This window comes from Chinchilla lanigera, unplaced genomic scaffold (assembly GCF_000276665.1).
Source record: "Chinchilla lanigera isolate Chin_1 unplaced genomic scaffold, ChiLan1.0 scaffold00010, whole genome shotgun sequence".
Lineage (NCBI taxonomy): Eukaryota > Metazoa > Chordata > Mammalia > Rodentia > Chinchillidae > Chinchilla > Chinchilla lanigera.
In genome coordinates this window covers 22565972-22590747 of record NW_004955411.1, presented here as the reverse complement: position 1 = coordinate 22590747, position 24776 = coordinate 22565972, and the positions used below count along the sequence as shown (strand labels likewise).

The following is a 24776-nucleotide window of genomic DNA, read 5'->3' as shown; positions in this document are numbered from 1 at the left end:
ACTTCGTGGATAAGTAACTGGGCTGATGGGCATACTGAAGTGGAACCGTGTCATCTCCGTACTCTGCTGAAGACATCAAGCAGAGCTCTCACCATGCCACCCTCTGTGGAGTGAGCCTATGGCCACTGCCCTGCATCCCGAAGGAGTCCTGCTGTTCTACGTTCCGGCCCCCACAAGGAATAAGCTCAGTTCAGAGGCAAGAGCAGTGCTCTGTCATGCAACTTTGTGTCCCCTTCTTTAATGATAATAACATTGATAATAAACTATCAATATATAATACCTGAGTATTTCTGCATGTTTCAGACCTCTGAAGGCAGAAGCACATGATTAAGTGGAATTTTCAAATCTACATATAGATCACAATAAAAGTGGTGCCATTTGTTTGTTGTATTGTTTGTGAACATGTATAAAGAGAAAAGAAGAATTGAGTGTATACTAACTTTTAATAACCACATGTTAAATTAGGAAGCATGGCTTATTATCTGATTATGCTATTGTAGTTCAAAAAGAAACTTAAAAACAAAATGAGCGGACGAATAACATTACTTGTAAACTACTGGATCAATCAGAAGGCCAAAAAATGACCAAAACAATAAATATTCCAATTACCTTGATTAGTACAACTATTACTTCACATTTAAAGGCCTTTACCTATTTTCTCTTTAGGTTACAGTTTATTAGATTTTCAGATTTTGAGTATCAGTTCTCCAGATGGAATTCTCATTATGGCATATTTTTATTTTTTCTATCAATCTTTTCATATCATTTAGTGTGTATAATATCATAAATGAAAACTCAAAATGCATTGTAATAGGGATTTATGGTTTACAAAGTACTTTTCAACATGTTATCCAGAAGAGTTTCTTAATCACTTTTAGTTTAAGAAATCCTTTCACATTTAATAAAACATTTAACTATTTTTTTGTGGAGTAGGGGCTGCTGGGGATCAAACCCAGGGCCTTGTACATGGAAGGCAAGAGCCCTACCACTGAGCCACATCTCCAGCCCAGCTCTTGCTAAATATATGTACATATGTGCATTGAAGTTTCTGGAATCCTGGAAGGTAGGGTTCCTAAAACCAGCCTTTAAGCAGAAGTTTGCAATTAGAGTCCAAAGAATAAAACTAGCCACTGACTGTTTTTATATGGCATGATACATAAATGTACCTTTTATATTTTTAAATGACACAAAACAATACCAAAAAGAGAATATTTTTTGACACATGCAATTATATGAAATCCAAAAGTCAGTATCCAAAAATAAAGCTTCATTGGAAGCTAGTCACCATCACTCATTAGCACACTGTGTAAGGCTACTTCACAGCTACAACTTTAGAGGTGAGTAATTTTGAGGCCTAAAGTATTTGTTATCCTGCTTTTTACAGAAACTATTTTCTGACCCTTGATCTAAAGTTTCAAAGTATATTTTGTGCTTTTAGTTGCATTTTGGGTGGTGTTTGCTAAAGTAAAATTAAATTTAAATAGGATTCATAAAGGTCTTTCTAAACACTGCTTGAAAAAAATATACAATTATTTACTAAATGACTTCTAAAATAATACTAGAAGTCATTAATATGGTGCTTGGAATAGTAATCAATGGGATTATGATGGTGTGAAATAGTATTAAACAGAATGGTGAAATTTTTATAATATTGCCTTAAATGAAAAAAATAGTCAATTACAAAAATATTTTTTAAAAGTAGGGAACAAATTTAGAAAAAGATATGCTACATGTTAAGCCTCTTATTATAGTTTTAAAATTTTACTTTTCAGTACTGTCCAAAGTGTATATATATATATATATATATATATATATATATATATATATAAAAAACACTTTGATAGCAAGGAAAATATTGAACAAAATTAGTGTACAGTTGTTCAATTTAAAAAAATTACTGGTCAAAGGTCAGTCTTTTCCAGGATGGTATAATTATAAAAATGCTCAAGGAACAAATAACTAGGTTAAATGTAATTGTAAGACTGGAAATCATTTTTAAAAATAAAATCTTAATTTAGACAACATAACAGCTTGGTGTCTGACACATTTTTTCAAATGCAAATTATGCTCACAAATCTGTTAAAGGAGTGTTGATATTTAAGTGAAGAAAGACTCTCACACAAAACTGAAGGCATTGTTTGTTCTATGCTGAGAGGCATTTGGTCACAGTTTGTGATAAACGATGATTGTGCAGAGGAGTCTTTGGTTTTCATTAGCACAATATGCAGTTCCATGATATAAAGAATATTGATGACTTTGACTTTCTATAGTTGTTTTTTTTTTTTTTTTTCCAGTACTAGGAATTGAACTCACGACATTGCGCTTGCCAGGCAAGCGCTGTGCCGCTGAGCTAAATTCCCAGCCCCGAGTTTCTATAGTTTTATACTGACTTGGCCTAATTGATGCGTAAATGGATGACAATGCATATACATGTACATTGGCTCTGCAAAAGATGGCAGCTTGATACCTCAATTAGGAGTTAGTACTCTTTAAAAAAGTACTAGGGGTCATGTGACTATGAAATGTTACTTAGATTGTCTTGCGAACATTTCTAGAGATGATTAAAGAGAACGAAGTCTGGAAAACAAGAACCCCAGAAGCCCATTTTCTCACACACTTCCACGCTGCCATCTTCAGCTCATAACTACAAACTAGAAAGAATATTAAAAAGTAGATTCCTAAATAATGTGAGGGCAACACTTCAGAATAAGGTACTGAAGAACAAAACTAAGGATCCATTTGGTGAGTACTGTTCTGGTAAAATTAATAAGCAAAGATATATCTCAAAGCTTTGCTAACAATTCAGTGAGATAAGTTGAAGTTCCAGCAGAGACAGAATTATAAAAGAATTTGGGAAGAAATAAAAATGACCAGTGTTACTAGAGTTCTAATAAAAATTCTACAAGATATTTTCATTCCGTGTTTAAGGAAGGCACCAAACTAACTTGTCCAAGTTCACAGAGAACTGAGCTCAGCCTGGACTTCAAGGCTAAGATGCTCTTCTTGATATCACACCGTCGCTCTCGTCCTGAATGTCTAGCCTTGTTTAAAGAATTTAAAACCACGTTGGGTTGTCTCAGAATCTTATGTGGACTACTAAGGATTCCTATGGGACTGAATTCACTGTATCCTTCCCATATGTCTAAACGTTCACAAAGACAAGTTAATTATCCTAAGAACAAGAGGATAGTCATTTTGGTCTCTTTCAGTACTGCAGTATTAGCTGGATAGAATAAATCATGCTGTCTATGTATCTGGAGGATATATAGAGGATACATATGACATTCACAGTCCAACCCAGAAACCCTATGTAGCATTTGAAGAGATCATTTATTATAACCATTATTTCTTTCTTTAAAAAAACATCTTAAAGCTGCCTCCATCTTAAAGCTGTTCTTGTCTCTGTTTCTAATTTTATAGGTCATTGACAATGTCTGTAAAATGCCTTCAATCTTTATTGATCACCTGTACCCTGTAAAGAGGAATGCAGGATGTTATAAATTCAGTGTTAATTATCACAGTCCCTTGCTACAATGGAGCATATTATCTTATGAGGAGTCCAACTAGGTTGACCAGTATTGCATGTCTATATGTTTTCATGAGAAGCCACTTTGAAGATATCAATATGTAATACAACCACCATTGTTAATTCCCTACCACTTTGTTTGTAACTCTGTATTGTCTGTATTGTGCTTGTGATATGTTGTAAAATGTTGTATGTCTGTTAATGTTTCCCTCCTTTTATCTTTAAAATAAAAAAAAAAAGAAATGAAATTATAACACATCCAATAAGGATATGTGGACATTATGAGAATACACAAAGATGGAGCCAGATATATAATAGGTGGGAAACGGTCGGGAGTGCCTGAGGATGCAGCACCTAAAAACGAGTGACTGAGGTGAGTTACTTCTGTACAAAAAGTGAACTGCAGAAAAGTACCTGGGGAGGCTGCAGAGAAAGAGGCCTTATTCTACAATTGCTGACGGACATTCAGTGTAGCTGAAAGAGACAGACAGAGAGAGAGAGAGAGAGAGAGAGACAGACAGACAGACAGAGACAGAGGGAGAGAGAGAGACAGAGACAAAGACAGAGAGAGAATGAGAATCAGAACAGCAGTAACATACAAGCTAACTTTTCAGAGTCCTGACTTGGAATAAACTGACTCTGTGCCTGCAGTGTTGCAAGTAATTTTAACACATCAGCGTCTATTCATCACGTCATACCTAAAAGAGGCGCACCTAGATCGCCTTTCTGTAGACAAAGAAAACAAGACACACAGAGGTGAAGTGAGTTCTCCCAGCCCACAGAAGTGATGAGCAGCACAGCTGTGATCTGAGCGCCAGCTCATCTAGCGCAAGAGGCATACTCGAAACCCTTGCTCCTCAGTGTGGTTCACGGACCAACAGCAACATCTCCTGTGAGCTTGTTAGAAATGCAAAAAACTCAAACACTAGGATTTACAGGATCAGAACCTGCATCTTACCAAAACCCACAGGGGATTTGAGCACCTTAAGGTTTGATGAGATCTGGTTTCAATCTACTGTACCGCTTTTCTGAGCATGAATTCCCTGAGAAGGAATATAGGCATTACACATAATGAGTATGGAAAGTACAGTACAAAAGGATAATTGGAGAGGTATGAGGACCAATCAAAGGCCCACTGTTAACCAAGTGAAAGAAGAAAACAGGGTGAAACGGCAGCAGTAGTGAAAGAAGTGAAACAGCAGTGAAAGAAAGAAGTCAGTACATTTAAGAGGTAGCTGTGTCAGAAATTGGAGATATTCTGAGTATATGATATGAAAGATGGAAGAAGTTGTTAGTTCCCTAGTTTCTGGCTTGAGCAATAGCAGAGAATAAAATAGTTCACTCATAATAAAGGTACAGTGACTACTAAGGCTAAGAATACTGTGTGGCAGCCACGTACAGCTATTTAGCTGTGTCAGACAGACAACGGGGGGAATTATGTAAATTATGCAGGCGTTTTTGAAGGGGTCCCAAGATAAAGTCTATGTCAGAATTTTTGGTATTTTTGGTATTTTTTTCTTTTGGATACTAGGAATCGAACTCAGGACCTCAGGCTCACCAGGCAGGCACTTGTGCCGCTGAGCTACATCCCCAGCCTCCTATGTCAGAATTTTTAACTAGTTTGCCCTCGATGCTGCTCCCCATCACTCTGTTAACTAGTGTGTTTTCTCCCCCTAAGAAGAAAGTCCACTGATCCTCTCAGATGCTTAAGGAGATCTGTAATTTCAAAGCTGTAAAGATAAATGCTGAGGATGTAATTTTGAGAGGATTTGAAGTGTGATTTGTAGGAAAGAGTCCTCCTTTTCCTTTTCTCCAAAACTCGTTCTAGGACACTACAGGGTAACTAAGACAAATAGAAAAAAACATTATTATAATACGGGAATGCAAGCTCCTTTAACTTACATTGGATTCAGACCTTCCTCTCTGAGTCCAAGTATTTGGTTTTTCCTTTCTAAAGAGATCATGCTTCTTACATTGAAAAGACATTTTGAAAAAAAAAATCAAAGCATTTCTACAATATTTTAAATAGATACATATTTTCACTGTTATAAGCAGAATGTTTCTAGGCTTCCCTAAGCAACCCAAATTAATCTAGCTTGTCTCAAAATGTTGGCAGGTATAATAAAAATAAGAGGTACACTTTTCACAGACATTACAATAGAACACAGATCTGCTACTCTTACTTAGAACAATTCAGAGCTGGCAATTAATAGTAATACGGGAAGAAGCAGAACAAGTGTACATACGGGCATCAAAGTTTACCTTCCCCGCCCAGCAATTTGGATCATGACTTCCAGCATACAAGTAACACATACGTTATGAAGTATTTTCTACAATACCAGATTGCAGTATTTGTTAAAATTTAATTTATGTACTTCATTGAGGATATGAAATGTTGCCCAAAATGACTGATTTTCTTATACTTTATTTATAAGAATTATACATTTTATTAATGATACTTTTTAATTCCCACATTTCTGATGCAAAATGACAGCAGAGGAGCTGCATTTAGTTTTGAAATGAACCACAAAAGCGCATGATTAAAATACTGAGAAAGCATTCATGCTTACGGGATTCATGCTTTTTGCCTTGAGAATGCTTAGTTTCAAAAACAGCACTTTAGATAGAGGAAGTATATCATATATCTGTGTGTATTGGGCACACAGATATTTTAATTCAATTTTAAGACTAGGAATTATTGTATGTATGCGTGCTTCTGGAAAGTAAAGAGATTTTTCTCGAAAAAAAGCAAGAATCTCATTTACTCTTCTTAAAATCTGTGACTTCAAAATACATTTTGGAAATATAAATTTAGTCATAAAATATCTTCAAGATGTTATTCATTCAAATAAACTGAGTCAAATAAAACCCAGGATCCCTTCAGTTCCCCTTTTTACCACAACGAAGCTATGGTCACATAATAAAACCATTACAATAACTCCGTAGGCAACTGCAGAATTATCTGACTGTGCTATCGTCGGAAGGAGAGATCTGTAAAGCTCAGCAGGCAGATGCTGTAAATGCTCAAATGGTTAACAAACTTCAAGGTATACACTGACTTGTCACGCCAAAGTTCTCAAGTAATCACTGGAAAGTTTATAAAAATATTTCATCCTTAAAAAATTCACGAAGTCAAAAATACCACACAAGCAAAACACAAATGAAAGATTTTGGAAGGAAAAACTTACTTTTGTTAAAGCTGATGCTTCCAATGTCTTAGAACAGTATGAAAGAATGTATGATGATTCTGTCCCACTGATACATAAATATGTCAACTCACAAAAGAGAGAGAGCTGCAAATCCCTCTCAACTGCAGCCTTTTCAACTTTGTAGGAAAAAATAGAATCCTGGGTTTCCTCCCAGCCCTGTGACGTGCACATGGCTGGCTCCTCCTGGGCTGAAAAAGTAGTCCTTTGTCAATTTCTACTTAAAATTACAAGTAATGAATTCTCCGCAGAACGTCCTGAAAAGGAAATTCTGCCGGTATTAGCCGTATTTGAAATCTCTGCATCAGCTCCAAAAAGTTTAAAACACACAACATTCATACAGACACATACATGCTTGAGAAATTTTCACTAAGGAGGCCAAATATTAGAAAACGAATTCTCTAAAATAATGGTTTGTTTCCTACATTAACCTGTTTTTGGTTTTGTTTCATGGTAGGTATCGTACGCCTCCTTTCAGGTTAGAGATGGCTAAACTGCAGATCTTTTTTGTTGAACTATCTGGAAGAGATGAGGGCCCACGTTCTCACCTGTGGAGTTCTCTGTAGCTTGAGATGAGCCTGAGTTGTGAACTCTACCCCTTTCTTGGGAAATTCTTGGATTTGAATAGGTTAACTCAGGGTAGTTACCTGCTTCCTGCACCTGCCATGTGGACTTAACATTTCCCGCTTCTGCCTATCTCCCTATGAGCTGGTAACAATTGTTATGTCACACCCATGCTGTGTGACTTCATTTAAGGATGCTCATCTGGTCCTTGGGAATCTTCAGCTCAAAACATGAAAGGGGCCACAGATGTCAACAGTTGGGTTGAAGAAACATCTGCATAGTGATGAGATATCCACAATAGGAAGTCTTAGCGGGTCGTACCAATCAATACACAGAAAGTGATGTAAGATCCTAGAATCTCCACTGAAGGTCATTTCTTAGGTTAAATGAGAAAAGAAATATTCTGCCATGACTCCATCCATTCCCAGACCAAACTGGCCTTGTTCTGAGTGCTAAAGACATATGTTAATATTTTTTGAGGTCAAATTCTGCTGAATACAATCAAATATGAGCTAGGGAAATTCAGGGCCAATTAACTCAACGCTTTGCTACTTGCCTGATTTTGTGATTATGACACTGTAAATTGAAAACATGATTAACAAAAACAAGTTCTGATTTACTGAAAGGACAAAGGTATATTTCATTAATAACAGATTCTAATCATCATGATACCACTATTAAACAGGCTTTACTTTCCTCCTTTTATAGGAAAGGAAGAGTCTGCAGATGTAAAAGTGCCTGTGTCCATTTTTGGTCATGGTGTCACTGCCCTTTTGGTTTATGCAGTATGCTTTCTTGAGGTCATCTACACTGATTCAACTTCTGAACCTCCTTTCCCCTCTTCAGCTTTAATGTAATTTGTCTTTTGCTTGCACCACTTCACCAAAAAAATCTTAAGATCATAGAGTTTTATTAAGTTATCTAAAGGCCTTCCTTAATTTTAAAAGAAATTTCTTATCTCTGGTCTTGGCAATTTCTTCTTCAAATTCTCTTTAGTTCCCTTTAAGGTATACTTGTTTTTCTCCTTTATTTTAGCATCCCCAGACTCCTCTCCCTTTACTACCTCCCTCTTCCCTAGAGTTTCTTTTGTTTTTTTTCTCCAGTCCCAAGAATCAAACTCACAGCTTTGCGCTTGCCAGGCAGGCGCTGCGCCGCTGAGCTAAATCCCCAGCCCCCCTCCCTAGTTTCATCCTCTGTTCCATATGCTGTTTTATTAACGCGTTCAATGTAGAAGCAACTATATGCTATGACTCCAACATCTGTACTCTCCTCGGGTATCATTTCCCAAGGTTTCACACTTTTATCCTGTTATCTACTGGAATCTTTGTCTAGAAGGCCTCAGGCATTTCAAAGTCATCAATCCCAAATAAACCTTTTCATGTTCTCCCCTCCTATCCCGTTACCTTAATGTTTTTCCTATGTTGGGGCACAATCACCTACCTAGTACCTTAGACTCTTCTCTCTCATTTATTCTCCCATATCATCAACTTCTGCCTATTCTACATTGTTAAATAATCTTTCTCAAATTTGTCAGCATCCCTCTAATTCCAGTCTTCATTTTTCTTACATAGGCTATGTCAATCATAGAGGGGATCCTCAGTCTGGATCCCCTCTGTCTTTTCTCTATATTACATAGCAATATTGTTAAAATAACAGTTTATTCAATTATAAAAGTGCTTCTTGCAGAAAATTTGGAACAAGAACATAAAATATATAAAGAAAATTTAAAATGACTTGGACTCAAAGAGATAGCTATAGCCCAAATCTTGGCACACCTCACTAGAATTTCGTACACAAACATTAACCGTAAGGAAAGGTTTGTGTAAATGTTTATATATGTGTAAATACCACCTATGAATATGTACACATAGTTTCAGTTGTATAACATGTAATTAGAAACCCAAGAGCATTTTGATCAGTTATAGGATACGAGAAACTTCATTTACATGCTAGGTCATGCCCAAGACCCTTACAACAAAAGGCCCATTCGCAAGAAAAAGGCATTGGCCTTTATATCCGTTTTGTATGACATGGGAGCCTTCAGAGATGAAGACTCAGAGAAGCTGTTAAGTAAGCTTGTGTATTTCATGCTTAGGTTGATGAAAATGAGTAGATAGCTGTGAACAAAGGAGCATAAACCTAGGGGAAATACAGCAAGGAAATCTTCTTTGTCCAGATTCTTCTTTACATCCCTGTCCTCAGAGATAAGGATGCTATTTTTTTAATGTAGAGTGGGATCTCTCAAATGAAGGTCTTATGACCTGCTTCAGCGAAGAAGGGTGGGAGCTAAGACAGTGACCTTCCTCGGTTTGTGATCTGCTCCAGGGACCGGGATGAAGGGACAGTGTGAGGGATCTTCCTGCTTCTGCAGTTCTCTCAAATGATAAGATGCAGCATTTTGGTGGAGCATGTCTTGAACCCCACGGTACCTCTGTATCCCTTTTATGATTTCATATACTGTGACTTTCCAAATCAATAAAACATTATTTTTAAAGTGGCTTTGAATAATGGTTGCAACACAATTAAATACATAATAGAATACTGCTTCCCCCCCAATTGTTTTCTTTAATACCAAAACCACACTGATTGTTTATGTGAAATGTAAATCACAGACTTAGGCAGGAAAAAGGGAAGAAAAATCTAGAATGTTCACTTTATTTACATTATTAGGTACTATTTAAGCAATTGCATTTTGTATGCAAAGCTCATTTGATGCCTTCAAGTACTTACCCGATTTTGAGGTCTATATAATAGAGTCGAGAAAGGCTACAGGCTCCGTAGCTCTTACTAGCCCTTATCAAACAATTTGACAAACCACTTTAATTTTACAATGAAAAGAAAAAAAACGGGGGGAGGGGACTTAAAGTTTTTGGTGTTTCTTTGGTGGACTAGCCTCTGAATACACAAAACTATTTCAAAGTCAAAAAGATTCTGTGTAAGACATGTTGTCTGTTTCTCTAGGACAGGAGTACATTTTAAAATCTACATTGCAGAAAAGACATTGATTTTCACTAATTTTAGGTACATTTTACAGGATCTTGGAAAATGAACAAACTGCTTACCAGAATGGAAGTGGTCTTTGTTACAGGGAAATCAAATCACCTTATTTCTCTGGTTAATTTAATCTTTTAAGGGTTCTGTACATTTTCAGGGTAAGAGTTAAACTTTGTATATTATTGCATAAGGCATTTCAGGATATCCTGCTGGTCTCTCCACTTCATCTTATTACTTCTGCAGGTTACTTATTTCTCCTGAGTTGTGGCTTCCCCAATGTCCCTATTTCATGGCAATTCATGTCATAATACTTCTGCATCCCCTTTTCTCTGCCCAGACAGACACTCCTTCCTTTCTCCTATTTGTTTAAAGCTAATCCTACTTTTTCTTTCAGGATTTAGGTCACATCCAGCCTTTCGGCTCTGACAGTCTGAATTCTATTTCTCCCAGAACACTTTCTGTTCACTTTTGTCAATATACTAACTTAAACTTTCATTGGTGATTGTAGCCACCTGCTTGAAAATCAGGAAAGTTTTTTAAGTTTACGTTTGTATTCCTAGTATTCAGCTGTAATACAAGATCCAGGAAATTGCTGAGCCAAGGCTTTAAATCCACTAAATCCTCTCTTTCATCCATTCCATCAACATAACCCCACGCTTCCTGCTCTTCAAAACAGACAGCAAGGTTGTCTGATTATGCTTAAAAGACACAGACAGGCAATTACTGGCAAATGTGGACAACTCTAGGAATATATCGGAATTTAATACATTTTTAATGTACTTGTTTTTTGTGGTGTAAGTGGATAAAACTTTTTTTTCTGAAAGCCTGCAGGTCAGTGTTGTTTTTAGCATAGAGTAAGTCTCTTCTAGTTGTTCTTCATTTGGTTAGTGCAGGCTTCAAGATCCAACTTGTGTGCCTCTGTAAGTCATTTGAACAGCTACTTTATTAGTGTCCAGGGGTGAGGATGAAGCTCAGTAGTACAGTGCTTGCTCAGCATGTGTGAAGCCCTGGGTTGGCTCCCCAGCACTGTAAAAAAAATTTCCACATTTTTGAGTTAAATGTATACCTGAGTGTTATGTGTTTTTATCTCCTCTCCCATATAAAGTGGGATAAAGCTTCATTTGTTACAGCAAAAGAAAGAACTTTCCATCCTTCCACCTTTACCCAATTAACATCAATTATGTAGAAATTGTACTGGTAGAAAACAATCATATCTGCACATAGGTTGAGAGGCATTTCTGAAGCAGTAATGAACTATTTCTTGTCAGCCTATGCACTACAGTACCCCCTGCACATCACTGCAGCACTGTTTTTTTTTTTTTGGTTTTTCTCCGGTACCGGGAACCGAACTCACGACCTTGCAGTTGCTGGGCAGGCACTTTGCCGCTGAGCTAAATCCCCAGCCCCCACTGTAGCACTCTGACTTCCTCCTTGGTCCTTTTTGATCTTACTAAAGTACTTCTTGAGAAAGTTCAAGATGGTTCTGTATTTAAATTAAGCAACATTTTATTGTTGCTTATTTATTAGAACATTTTATTGTTCTAATATAGCATAGAAGATTCTAATATGGTATACAAGATTCTAATCATTTAGGGTCTTTTATCAAAATGCACTATGATTTCTGATAATATCCGCTACCACTTACTGGATCATGTAGATGGCCAGAAGTGGGTTTTCTTCAAAAACAGATGGCTCTGTAGCTGCAACACACCTGAGCATGAAGAGGTGGGCATGTTTTCCAATACCTCTATTGTAACTGCAGTAACGAAATTAGCAGATAGAAGAATATAGCTACGCATCTGCTGAAATCTGGCTGAGAAACAATTTCCTATAATGAAATGGCTCATGAATGGGAAATTTCTAAGTAGTGAAAGAAAGCGAGAACTATGAAATCATTCATGTATAAGAAAAGAAAATCAAATCCTTTTAATAAAACTCAGAATGAAAATTGAAAATATATAAATACATTACACAGAATGCACCCACAAATGAAGTTCAGTACTAATTAAAATAATGGAAGTTTGGAAGTGCCATTAACATTTAGTAGAACGGGTAACTTTATTTTAAATAATATTCTTAACTCTGTCCTGAAGATCAGAGTACATAAATGCTTAACAATTTTTATTTTATTAATGGAACTTGAACTTCACATACAAAATCAGTTATGTAATTGTACTTACAAAAATAATAAAAACTGTTCTTTAGTGTGGAAAAATAAGAACCATTTTTATAAATGAAAAACATTTTCTACAAAGAGATTAAGAATTTTTATTTGCATCAGTGCTTATTTTCATAAATTAAGTCAGAAATTATTTTATTGGTTTCACTGTCACTTTGGTTTTCTATAATTTAGTTTTAACACAGATTATTTTAGTACATGTTGAAACAGAAATGATAAGATTCCTCAGTGACGGCTGAATAACTGGTTGGTTGTTCAATACTTTGGAAGCTGAATAAACAAATCTAAATTGGAGTTTGTAATTGGTCATTTTTATACTTTGCTCATAATATACAGTATAATAGAAAATTATCCATAGGAAAAATGTTTCCACTTAAATTATAGTTCTATCAATTTGAATAATAATTTTTAGTCTGCAATTATATGAGTTACGTACACTTTTGTCTAATATGGAGAAGTAACCTGATCGCTGTATTTAGACATTTTAAAAAACATAGTTTTAAATGCCATACAAGGAATTATATAAAATAGCATTTAAATATTTAAAATTTAATTTACCATTATATTAAAAATAAATTCCTTTTGATAAATAATAAATTGTTGTTTAAAATTCCTTTGGTTGAAATTATTACTCCAAGGAACTATTTTAGTTACTTTTAACTAGTAACCTTTAGAGAAGAGTATTTTTTTTAAAATACATAAACAGGGTTTCTATTTTTGAAAAAAATTTTTAATGATTTAAATCCTCTCATCACTGGAAAAAATAGCTTAACTATTTACATACAAGTACTTAATAAGACCAAGGCTTTTAAAAAAATTTCTGTATTTTGATTTTGAAACATTTTTTATTAATTTAAAAATAAGTGATTTTATTTCTCACACACTAAAGGCATTTCCCTTTTGTTCAAAGCCATGACATTTTAGGTCTCTGCCTAAATGTGTACAAGTATAGTAGTAACACTTAAAAATCAAACAGCAAATGAATCCTTTCTTAAGAAATGAAAAATATCAAAAATTTATTATCTTGAAAGTGAACCAGAAACATACAATTATTTAGAATTAAGTGAAAATAATTTTTATGTGAAAAACTCCACATAAAAGTATGTGAAAATAAAATCTTCCACGGAAAAGTCAATTTACAAAATTCACACCTTTATAAGATTTACATTAAATATAACATTACTATTTTAACTGAATTTTGTGTGGCGGAAGAAGTGGATGTGGGAAGTACGGAGTTGTGAGTGACAATGTTTTGCAACCACTCGCCTTTAACTTTGGGAAAAATGTTCACTATATAACTAACTGTTATTACTCTTCTGTCACAGATGATTTCCTGGATTTGAAAACAAGGTCCTTAATGGAAGAAGAAAGTTCTTGGAGCTCTTTACGAGTAGTATTGGTAACATCATGCTGTTCTTTGTCTAATTCCTCATTCAAGGGATCCTCTGCATGCCCAGTCTTCTTTTGGTTTACTAACTGCTTTACAACCAAACTTTGATATTTTACCAAAAGAGTATGCTGATTCTGTGAAAAGGAGAAGGAAAAGTAATAAACACAATTAAATTTTCTGTGGAACAGATAAAGTAGAATTTTAGGGAGCAATACACAATGAGTGTCTTCAATTTACAAAGCTGAATCTAATAAGGTCCCCTGCTCTTTTGGAATTTAAACTTCAGGGAAAATAAAACATGAATGCAGATCACTTTACTATACATTGACTTAGCTAGGCTGCAGTATCAAAGATAAAATCAAGGTGATAAAGAGGATCAAAGAAGCCAAATTTCTCTTAGCTGAAGGGTTGAGTTTCTCAGAAGAATGTGTATAGGACAAAATATTTGAATTGGTCCTTGAAAAGTAAGTTAGAGGCTGAAGAAGAGGATCTGACATTCTTCTGTCTTCTCTGAAAGAATAATTTCCAAATTCGGAATATTCTTTACTACAGTTATTATAAGAACCTGAAAAGCTCCTGAGCTAGGCTAAAATTTAAAATCAGTCCCCTAATTAACTGTTCACATTCTTGGAAGCAGGCAGATGATATTAGCATGCTTTTGTTCCTGTATACTGACAATGACTCATATCTATTCACTCAAAATAGTCAGAATTTCAAAACTTGAAACATTTCAAATGGAGTGAAAATGGAATACCTCTGGAATTTTATTATTAAGAAAAGCGATGATCTGTGGGACACATCTTCCAGGTGCATGGAGCATGCTGTGGGTTGAGAACTGAAACAAGAGGACTGATGTAAGGTGCAGAATAAGAGCGGGGTCTTCTGTGACCTTTAGCTGTTCAAACAGTGCTTGTCGATGCTGGAACATTATCTGCCTAAAAATCAATAAAATCACATAAAGAGATGATAAATTCTCATCAATCTGCATGGTTCAATTCCCTATTCATTTTTTAGCTTCTCTAGTTTAATGTTCTAATTTCATAACATTTTAAGGGTTCCTTTAAATGTGGGAGAGATATACATATATATATATATATACATATATATATATATATATATATAGACACACACACATACACTTCCCATCTATCTGTACACACACATATACAAACACAAATACACACACTGATACAGATAAAATAATATTAGAAAACTATAGAAAATATACAGGACAGGGATACTAAAAATAAACTTTTTGTTTTAAGTTACTGGGGATCAAACAGAACTGCCCATATTTAAGTAAGATTTCCTGAAAGAAAGGTTTCAAAGGTAATAAAAAGTCCCAGACTTCATCAGTTATGAGATTAAGTAACTCTGCCATGTCAATGAGGGTCAGAGATGAACAATTAACTGTACTAAGAATCTGAATATGCTTGAATATTTATATCCATTCAGATACAGTTCATCATGCAAAGTCCAGGAGGCCATGTTCAAATTGCAAATATGCAATGACTCACACCTGAAGGTATGAACAAAGGCGAATTCACTGTTACCTTTCCTTCTTTTTGTCTCCCCTTTTCACCATAATATCACAAGCTTCTGCGGCAGAGTCCAGACAAGAAAAAAAGTCGTCTATGCTCTGAAACGATATTTAATACCATAGCTTATGTCTATATATAGGTGCCTACAAAAATGTTATTTCACATTCTGAATACAATTTGTAAGGGGGGGGCTCTGGCATTAAATTAGCAATTGTCTTTCAGGGAAACAAACAGTAAAATGTTCCCAGCTTTGGTCTCCTATTTTTTTCAAGAGGTATGTAAGTGCAGAATATGAGTTTTAGTTTGGTTTATGTTTTTTATAGTACTTAAAGAACTTTATTCATTTATTTATTTAGTTTTCTCTTAAAGAACTTTATAGCAGAGTTCTAGCTATGGCAACTAACTAGACTCTAACTTTACTTACTTTTTCGTTCAGAGAGTTGTGGAGTTTTGTGAGCACTACTTTGGTTTCTTCTGACAGCTTACTTAAAATTTTTTTTCTTACCTGTAAGGAAAAAATTTTTTTTCAGCATTGTACTTTGGACATGTGGGGTACATAAGATCAAGCAAAACAAACAAACAAAGTGCATCTATTACTGTCATAGAATTTTGACAGGAGTTTATCTGTTCTTGAATTTTAGATCTGAGACATGAAAGTAGCTAAAAATGTTCTACAATCAGAGACAGCCAATAGTTATTTAGCCAGAAAGGCCAGATACAATGCTATTTCTTCCACTTGCTCTAGCAATTTAAGAAGTCTTGTGGGAAGCAGCATATTTGGGGTGGGGAGAAAGTGCTTTTCCTTCCTGAGGGCCTCACCAGAAAGATCAGGATGCCTACAGCATGGAGGCTGAGACCTTGTCCATGGCTAGATGCTTGTTACGCTGTATGACAGGAAAAACCTCTCTGCTTCTTCCTCCACTTGTACATATTCTGTGCAGTTTGGTGGCACTCTTGGCCAGGGGGAGATAGCCCCTTTTAGAGGAACATTTCTGTAAGAGGCCTGCTGAAATGGCTTAGCAGTGCCTGAGGGCATATTTTGGGAAGATGGGAAACTTAGTAGCTCCTTGTTCCACTTTGCACCAGTCCTTCTGTGGTCCTTTAAGGGCAAGGAACAAGCGCTATTATTTCTTACATCAGAAGTTCGTACAGGGGCAGGAAACATGGGATTGTTCATGGGGACAACTGGAGCTATGCTGCACAAGCTAAAGAAGGGAAGTAGCCAGCACCTTGCAGGGGTAGGGGAAGAAGCAACTGTACTTCAGCTAGAAGGCTGGAGGCTAGTGCTTACTATGAAAAGGGTCATATACACAGTGCCTCAAGACAACTCATGCCATCTATTGGCAAGAGCCACATCAGCAGAGGGCATAAGGATCAGACTTAGTTTGACCTACTTTAAAGTCAGTTATATGCAGTTTGTCAAATGAAGACAAATTCACTTCTGCTCTATCCCTACATCTCCAACCTTAAGTGGATCAAGAAGAAAGAGAAGTAGAAGAGGAGGAGGAAAAGGAGGAGGAGAAACATTGTCATTGTTATCTAATGTGCAGGCTATGACTGTGGCGGTGAACCTATGGCACGCATGCTGCAGGGCTGTGTGTTAGCACTGAAAGCGCTCAATTGCCATCACTGGGCTACAACTTTCCTTCCTGTGCAGATGGGAGCCACAGCTTCATGTTCAAAGAAAGAGGTGAGCTTTTTATTTTTTCCAAATTCCAGTTTCAGATTAAAAAAAACCCCTAGAATTATCGAAGTATTTAAATGAGATGGTATCTTTAAATGACAATGACTACAAAGATATGGAAACTGGTCTGGATATTAAGGGATTAACACATGAACAGGAAAAGAAGATTTTTTTTTTTTTTTTGGTTTTTCTCCGGTACCGGGAACCGAACTCACGACCTTGCGCTTGCCAGGCAGGCGCTTTTGCCGCTGAGCTAAATCCCCAGCCCCAGGAAAAGAAGATGTGAAAGAATATAATTTTAAACAAATGTTTTTATTCCAAGGTAATTAAGCAATAATACTTTTGGTAGAGTGATTGCATTTTCACTCTAACATACAAACATCTATCAATCTATCTATCTAGAGTAAAAAACCTTTTAGATTATTTTCTAAAATATTCTTTCTGTATTTTATTTTCCTTTTAAGCTTTTTCAAATGAGAAAAAATAAAATGTGCACAGACTCAAAATACATCAAGAGCGGCAAGCAAATTACGAACATACTTCGCTTGTAATGGCTGCAGGACCATCTACTGCCATCATTAAATCTGAAGCCAAGAAGTTGAAGATGAGGTTAGTTATATCCGTGCACACCGTCTTCAGCAAGTGCCTGCTGAGAGCAGCCTGCGTGTCATCTGAAAAAGAAAGACACTTTATTAAAACTAACCTCCTGGCAGAATTATAAGATTAGTGAAGAGCAGTATTAAGTATACCTGCAAAAAACTTCATCCCCTTTTCAAATAATCTAATGTTATTGTATAGGTTTGAAACCTCTTCTTGTAAGTCCTTGATTGTGCGTTTTCTACCAGCTCCAGAAGCGGAAGTTGAAGACATGAACACTGAACGTACCACCTCAAGATAGGTTTTATTAAGAGGTCTGTGCACAAGATAAATAGTTTATTATAATGTACTGAATTTATGCAAATAAGAAAATTTACATTTATCGAAATAAGGCTTAAGAAAAGATCTCTTACTTTTTCAAATACATAAAACTAATATGGAGGAGTTCACTGAGAATTTATTTCCCAGCCCCAGGAATTATAACTTAAATGTAATAACTTAATTATAACTTAAATAACTTAAATGTAATAACTTAATTATACCAGGAATTATAACTTAAATGTAATAACTTAATTATAACTTAAATAACTTAAATATTTTTTTTAATTTTAGAGTACTCAAAGTTAAATATGATAAGAACAACAATAACCAACACTCAACAAACCAAAAACAGCTTCTTTAAAGTTAATTTGGAGAACAGTGGACTATAAATCTATCCCTTTCTCGAGAATTACAACTTAAACAAATTCTCAGTTTCCAAAGTATTGTAAGACGTGCACTGACTAGACCTTTTTACACTCAATTTTTAAAATAGAGCATTTAAAAAAGCAATGGTAGATGACCAGTAACTATTTCATCTTCTTTACACTAGGTTCTGTAATGGACTTTCAGACAAAATCTTATTTAAATTTTAAAAATTCTCATTACAAAAGCTTAGCTTGTAAACTAAGAAGTTAGGTGCCCTGTGTTGCCAGACTTTATTTATGGAAACTTAAATACTGGGACCAACTTGAAGGAAGACCAGGTTTCATTAATAATGGTCAAATTATATATGAAACAGCCAGGCACATAAAGTTAGCCTGGCTCTTTCATAAAGTAGGAGTGTCTAAATTTATTCTTTTTGAGGTCAATTTGTTCCTCATTTTCTTTCTACTTTCAGTCAAATAAAAATTGAAAATGAACTTTTCTTCCTTTTGGATATTATTTTTTATGCTATGGAAGAGACCAGCCTGAGATTAGTACTGGTGATTTTTTTCCCCCAGTAAGACCTAAGACTGTAGGATCAGTTAAATGGATGCATGCAGAGGTTCTCAGCTTTTATTTCCTATATTGCTTTTCCCAAAATACTAAATGCCTGTTAAACCAAGCTGCTTCTGTCAGCAAGTAAAGTCTGGAATTGGGTTGTTAGACTGAATTTCTAGCTTCGAAAAGCAAACACCTAAAATTTATGCTTGTTTTCTAAGATCCTACCCCAAATTATATTTACGCTTCTATCATAAAAGAGAAAAAAGATGTTTTATACTTGCTTTATTAAGTACTCAGCAAGTTCGGAAATAAATTCTTCAGGGGCATCTTGTATGTGTTTGCTTAAAAAATCTTCAATCTCATCCTGGAACATGAAAGTTACCTCTGGCTTCTTCTTTCCTATAACAAGCAGAAGCGATGCAGGGCAGGGAGGAGAAACAATCAAAGCACACATAAGCAACCAGAAAGCGAGTTAACGGTTTCAGTGACAGATGTTAACAGGACGGTAATCCACTCACTGCCTACCGCAGAGTCTCTGAAACTAACACTTATGGCAATAACATTGTTTATGTCAAATACCAATAAGTAAGAAAATAATTTAAAAATTAGGATATACAGTATACTCTAAATGATTGTTTTAAAACTTCATTTAAAAATTATTATTGCCAGGCAGACAGCTCAGCGGCATAGTGCCTATCTGACAAGTACAAGGTCCTGAGTTTGACTCCTAGTATCCAAAAATAAATAAATAAATAAATAAAATTATTATTTTCTAAATGTCAATCAGGAAGTACACAAAATGATTTTCTCCATCTAACCTGGATAATGCAAAAGGTATAAATCAAAACAATCAAATAGACAGAAAATAATCTTTCAGGAAAAAAAGAATTTCTCTTTGTTAAAAAAATGGATACTGAACAGAATATCCTTCTTTATAAAAATGTGTATTAGAAATTAAATCATCCTTATACTTTATGTAGCATCTTCAGAAGATTCTTATTATTATTGCAACCACAACTCCACTAGAATTGTGTTAGTGTGACCTTTTTTGGAAGAACAGAGATGGGAAAAAAAAACCACTTTATAATTTTACACCAAACTGTAGTTTTGCTCCACAAAAATGATTCTATACCAAGGAAAATTGAGGTGCAGCTAAAATAATGGAAATAATTATTATTGTGGAAATGTCATGCCTATCCACTTACCTGAAAAAGTACAGGCTGCAAAGAAAACTAACAACATTTCCACTAGAAATTATAAAGGTCTCAAAGTAATTATTTCCAGCTAAGTTAGGTTATCTATACTGCAGTAAAACCTTAGCAATCAATGAAAATAACATGTCTCAAAGATGAATTTTCAGTAGGGCATAGTGGCACATGCCTATAATTCCAGCCTTGTAAGGCTGAGATGGGGGAATCACTACAAGTTTGAGGCCAGCCTGGACTACCTAGTGAGACCCCATCTCAAAAAAAAAAAAAAAAATTCAATTTTCAATATGAAGATTTAAGCAATTGAAATCACAGATAAATACTATTCTTTTGTGACATCTGCTGTCCACCCTGATGCTCAAAGTAAATAGTCTATAATCTCCCGTTTGCTTCCTACCTGCCTTTTTAGAAGTTTTTAAATTATATCTCCTTTCGGGAATCTTTCATACTGAAGTGGATCCTGTATTTTAAGCTGAAAATCTAATTTCATTCTCCATTTCCAAGATTACAATACAACCCTTTTCCAAAGGCATTGAATTACATCTTTTAAGGTAGAATGGTTTTACTACCTTTATAGCTCCTCTCAATAATCTATGCACAAAAGGAGTATCACAGGCCTCATCTATTTAAAATGATAGATATTAGAGGAGTATTTTCAAAATGCCTCTTTAGCCCACCCTGCAACCTTGGGGGAATAAGGAAATTTATTAGTAGAAAGTTAAAAAATATGTAAGTCAGTCTCAACACTATTTAAAAGAAGGGTAGATAGAGCAAGTAGCTTTTACAAAGACACTTCTGCTTTAACACTATTTCAGGAACATCAAGAACAGAAGCTATTTCTTAAAACATTTAAACACTTGTGAGCAACTGTGCTATTACAGGTAGTCACGTGAACAGCTACAGCCACGTCTGATGTCTGCTCGTATGTCTCCCAGCTAGAGCTCATATGTAATGAATTCTGTCAAAGGGGAGAAATCTCAAATTGCATTTGAAGATTTTTTAAATTTTCTTTTTACTGGGAATGAGGAAGAGGGCAGTATCTAGTTTCATTAGTTTTTTTAAAAAAGAAAATGACAAAAAAATTTATTTAGAATAACAAAACACTACATCTCTCACAGACATAACAAGTCTAGAAAATAAATATGCACTTAATGAATTCTCCCCCTTAGACATAAGCAACGTAGGTGTTATTATAAAAATTAAACATGCATAAAATTCTCCGGATCAGTTTCTGACATTTTATCCAGTGCACTTTTAATGTCTTCAAGTATTTCTAAGAGTTCTTTTAATGTGAACTTCTTGCCTGTGTCTCATCATCCAAGAAATTTGTATCCCCTTGGTCACAACCTTTTTCCCATTTATGCTAAGTTCCTCTGTGTGTGCAGCTCAAACGTCTTGAACAATGGTAATGTCAACATTTGCAGTCAGCCATTCCTCCTATTACTCTACCAGGCTTGATTCCAATCTGACTTCCAGTGTTATCACTTTTCATTTGTTTACTACACTTTCACCTTTGTTGGCTAATTTCCTCTTCAATTACAAATTTTTTATAAAGTATCACATGACTCCATCAATGGGAGACCAAGGAATACAGTTATCAACTTTGCTGTTTGAGCATAAAAACTGACAGATGTGCAGTGCTTAATTAGTGACAAACCTCAAAATAAGTGACTTGATTATCAATGATCACAATATGCATCCATTATTTATATAGTGGTTTGTGGCCTGAAGATCTAACAATAAAGTCTGCACAGCACGTTATGCAACTGTTCAGTTAATATACCAGGGGCACTTGCTAACTGCTTGAACCATGTTGTTGGTGGGCTGGTATTATTTAACCTGTGCTGACTGAAATTTGTGCCCACTGGAAGTGTACAAAGCGAGTATTTCCTGTGTAAACTTTAGATATACACCCAATTATATGCATCTTAATATGTTTTTTTTTTTTTTTTTTTTCAACAGTAGGGGTGTTTATTTTATACACTTGCAAAGTTAGTATCATGGGAGGGGTAATGTTGCCTAGCGACTAACCACTGTAATTGGGAGGATGCCTTTTTCAGTACTGAGGTAGCTTGACTGCTTGACAAATAACCAGCTCCAGTGGCTCCCAGCGTATGTCCCTTTTCTGTTTAGTTGCAGAAGTGATGGGTGTTCCATTGAAGCTGGAAAAGCTGTGCTTGAAGAATACAGTCCAAAGTCCATAACAGTGGTCAGTTATCAGTCTAGCTGGCAATTGTCAGAGGTTGTTGATGACTTGAACCTTTTACTGCTAACCTTTTACAGTGGCGTTGCTTCTATACATTTTTGGTTACACTTTTCTGCTGGATGTTCAAGACCAAGTTAAAGTGAGACCTGTATAAATAAAAATTCAACCTATTGCTAACTATCAGGGTCAGTTAATTCTCCTCAGGCATCATCTAGGAACCAAGTACAGCATCTCTTGATGCATCTTAATATGTTAAAGAAATCATGCATACAGAAAAGTAAAATATAGCTACACACGCTGAGATGACTGGGACTCGTCATCACTATCATCCTCTTTTCTTCCTTTCTTCTTGATTTTTTTCATTTTGTATTCTCTGGCATTGCCCCCGCCTCCTCCTCTCACACTTCCACTGCCCTCTGGTGGAAAATGACAGTAGTTAGTATTATGAAATTAAATCCAATTTTTGGAAAATGATACTATATTGTTGTATTAAATTTACAGCAGAAAAACACAGGCAAAACAATTAAAAAGAATCTGAGACTCTTTTTAGGCCTAGCACTCCCTCACTTAAGTACAAGTAAGAAATTCAATCCATAAAAATTAATAAGAAATTGCTTGAATTTAAGCAATCTTCTTAGCCTGCTTGCTTCAAATACTGTATCTTCCTTCTCCAACGTCATCTCTTTTTTGTAGGTCTGTATGATTTTTGGTTAGCCAAACTCATTCATTCTCTCTTTTATTTCTCCCGTCACCAGATATTTAAACTGAAAATATGTATTCTACCAAATAGAGTATTTGAAGTGTATCATAAACACTGAAAAATACTGAAACCGTATTTCTCCATTAACAATTTTTCAAAGAAATTCAAGCGATGTCTATAAACTAAAGATGGTTCCCATATTCTATGTGGAATTATCTTAGATTTCATCATATTCTAGAAAGAAAATTTCTATTAAAGTGAAAGTGCTGAAAGAAACTGGCAGGATATCCTGACAGAGAGCAACGCGGCTGTTTTCCTGAGGAGTTAGGAAGTTCTCTGAGAAAGAGACACTGAATGTTGAGCTCCGAATGAAATGAAGGAAACAGTTACTTGCTGTCCACAGATGTAAAGAGCACGGGTAGTGCAAAGGCCTTGAGCTGAGCTAAATATGGCAAGTCTGAGACTCCAAAATGAAAAACAAAGCGGGTACTGAAATGAACTGGAACACAGAAGGGAAGCAGGCAACAGGAGAGGACACAGTCAGAAATTAAACTGTTCCACAAAAGAAAAGGGAATATATAATCAGTAGTATTTCAATTTGGATGATTAAACTTAATTATTAGCAAAACATCTGGTTGATATTGGCCACTAAAAGTAGAATCAATCAAATAAAAGGTCTTTCAAAGGGCTTAGTCAATGCAAAGTTTATTGCCAATGAATAAAATCATCTGAATTTTTTTACTACTAATAATTCATTACCTGTTGCTTTCCTCCTGCGCTCATCTTTTCTATCCTTTTTATTTGTGTTAACATTTTCTAAAAGGGAGACTTGTTTCAGATCTTCTTCAGTGATTAAATGCACAGGATTGTTTTTTATTTCCTGGAATAAAACACACTTTTTTTGACAGCCAAAAATACATAGCACTTCAAAATGCATTAGAGTTGTTTATGTGTCCCCTTATATTCTAATTATTCTTGTTTCATCTCATTGCGAAGAAGAACTAGAAACTCATACCTCACAATGGCTATTCTGATGCTTTCTCTTTGCTAAACATCTGTTTTGTATTTGCTGTTCTTGGCTTTTGTATCTATTAGCTAAAGAGTGTGTGTGACCAGTGAACAACTGGTCACACAGCATCAGCTGCAACCTTCGTCTGGTATTACCGCTGTGTAACCAGTTACATACAGTGTTCCATTTTTGGAATGTCCAGAACAATGGAACATCATGGAAATTTTTCTCTTCAAATTCTTGTTCCTTGAATTTTTCTAGGTAACATGAATTTCAAAAAATTGCAACCTCCCATATAAATATGTTAATAACGTCTATAAACTAAAGATGGTTTTTTTTGAGACTTCCAAGTCCAGTGTTAACTGGATACCTGGCATTACAAGACAGATAATGACATTGTCATATCCCACACTCATGATCACCTATGAGCTGGACACCAGTTTATATAAACTCATTTTTCTTCTAGATTCATACGTGATGGTCCTTGCTTTTTAAACATTTATGTTAAAAACTATTTTCAAGTTGAGAGATTTACTCTTTCTCACATTTTTGAAGGATTCTATAATTTCAAGTAACAGAAGTACATTTTCATGGTAAAAATATTAACATTTTCTTTTAAGTTTTCTAAAGAAGGGGCTGGGGATTTAGCTCAGAGGCAAAGCGCCTGCCTGGCAAGCGCAAGGTCGTGAGTTCGGTTCCTGGTACCGGAGAAAAACCAAAAAAAAAA

The 24776-nt window shown here is 35.4% G+C and overlaps 2 protein-coding genes across 4 annotated transcripts in view; both read right to left on the bottom strand.

Annotated features, from left to right (window-relative positions):
- The window catches only part of Fhl5 (four and a half LIM domains 5), a 35968-nt gene extending 28534 nt beyond the window's left edge, over positions 1 to 7434 (bottom strand). The window contains exon 1 of one of the 3 annotated variants that reach the window (XM_005377787.2): positions 7281 to 7434. The gene's annotated coding sequence lies outside the window, so the exon portion shown is untranslated. Of the gene's footprint in view, positions 1 to 6714; positions 6802 to 7280 lie in introns of those variants that run through there. The other 2 variants (XM_013510707.1, XM_005377785.2) reach the window with 2 other exon arrangements.
- Positions 7435 to 13460: 6026 nt separating this feature from the next.
- Positions 13461 to 24776, bottom strand: part of Ufl1 (UFM1-specific ligase 1) — a 29149-nt gene continuing 17833 nt past the window's right edge. The window contains exons 11-19 of the mRNA XM_005377780.2: positions 23800 to 23920; positions 22637 to 22756; positions 19208 to 19325; positions 17834 to 17997; positions 17625 to 17755; positions 15825 to 15905; positions 15413 to 15498; positions 14614 to 14794; positions 13461 to 13993 (exon numbers count right to left, since the gene is read on the bottom strand). Coding sequence (XP_005377837.1) covers positions 13778 to 13993; positions 14614 to 14794; positions 15413 to 15498; positions 15825 to 15905; positions 17625 to 17755; positions 17834 to 17997; positions 19208 to 19325; positions 22637 to 22756; positions 23800 to 23920 — 1218 coding nt within the window. The 3' untranslated portion in view covers positions 13461 to 13777. The remainder of the gene's footprint in view (positions 13994 to 14613; positions 14795 to 15412; positions 15499 to 15824; positions 15906 to 17624; positions 17756 to 17833; positions 17998 to 19207; positions 19326 to 22636; positions 22757 to 23799; positions 23921 to 24776) is intronic.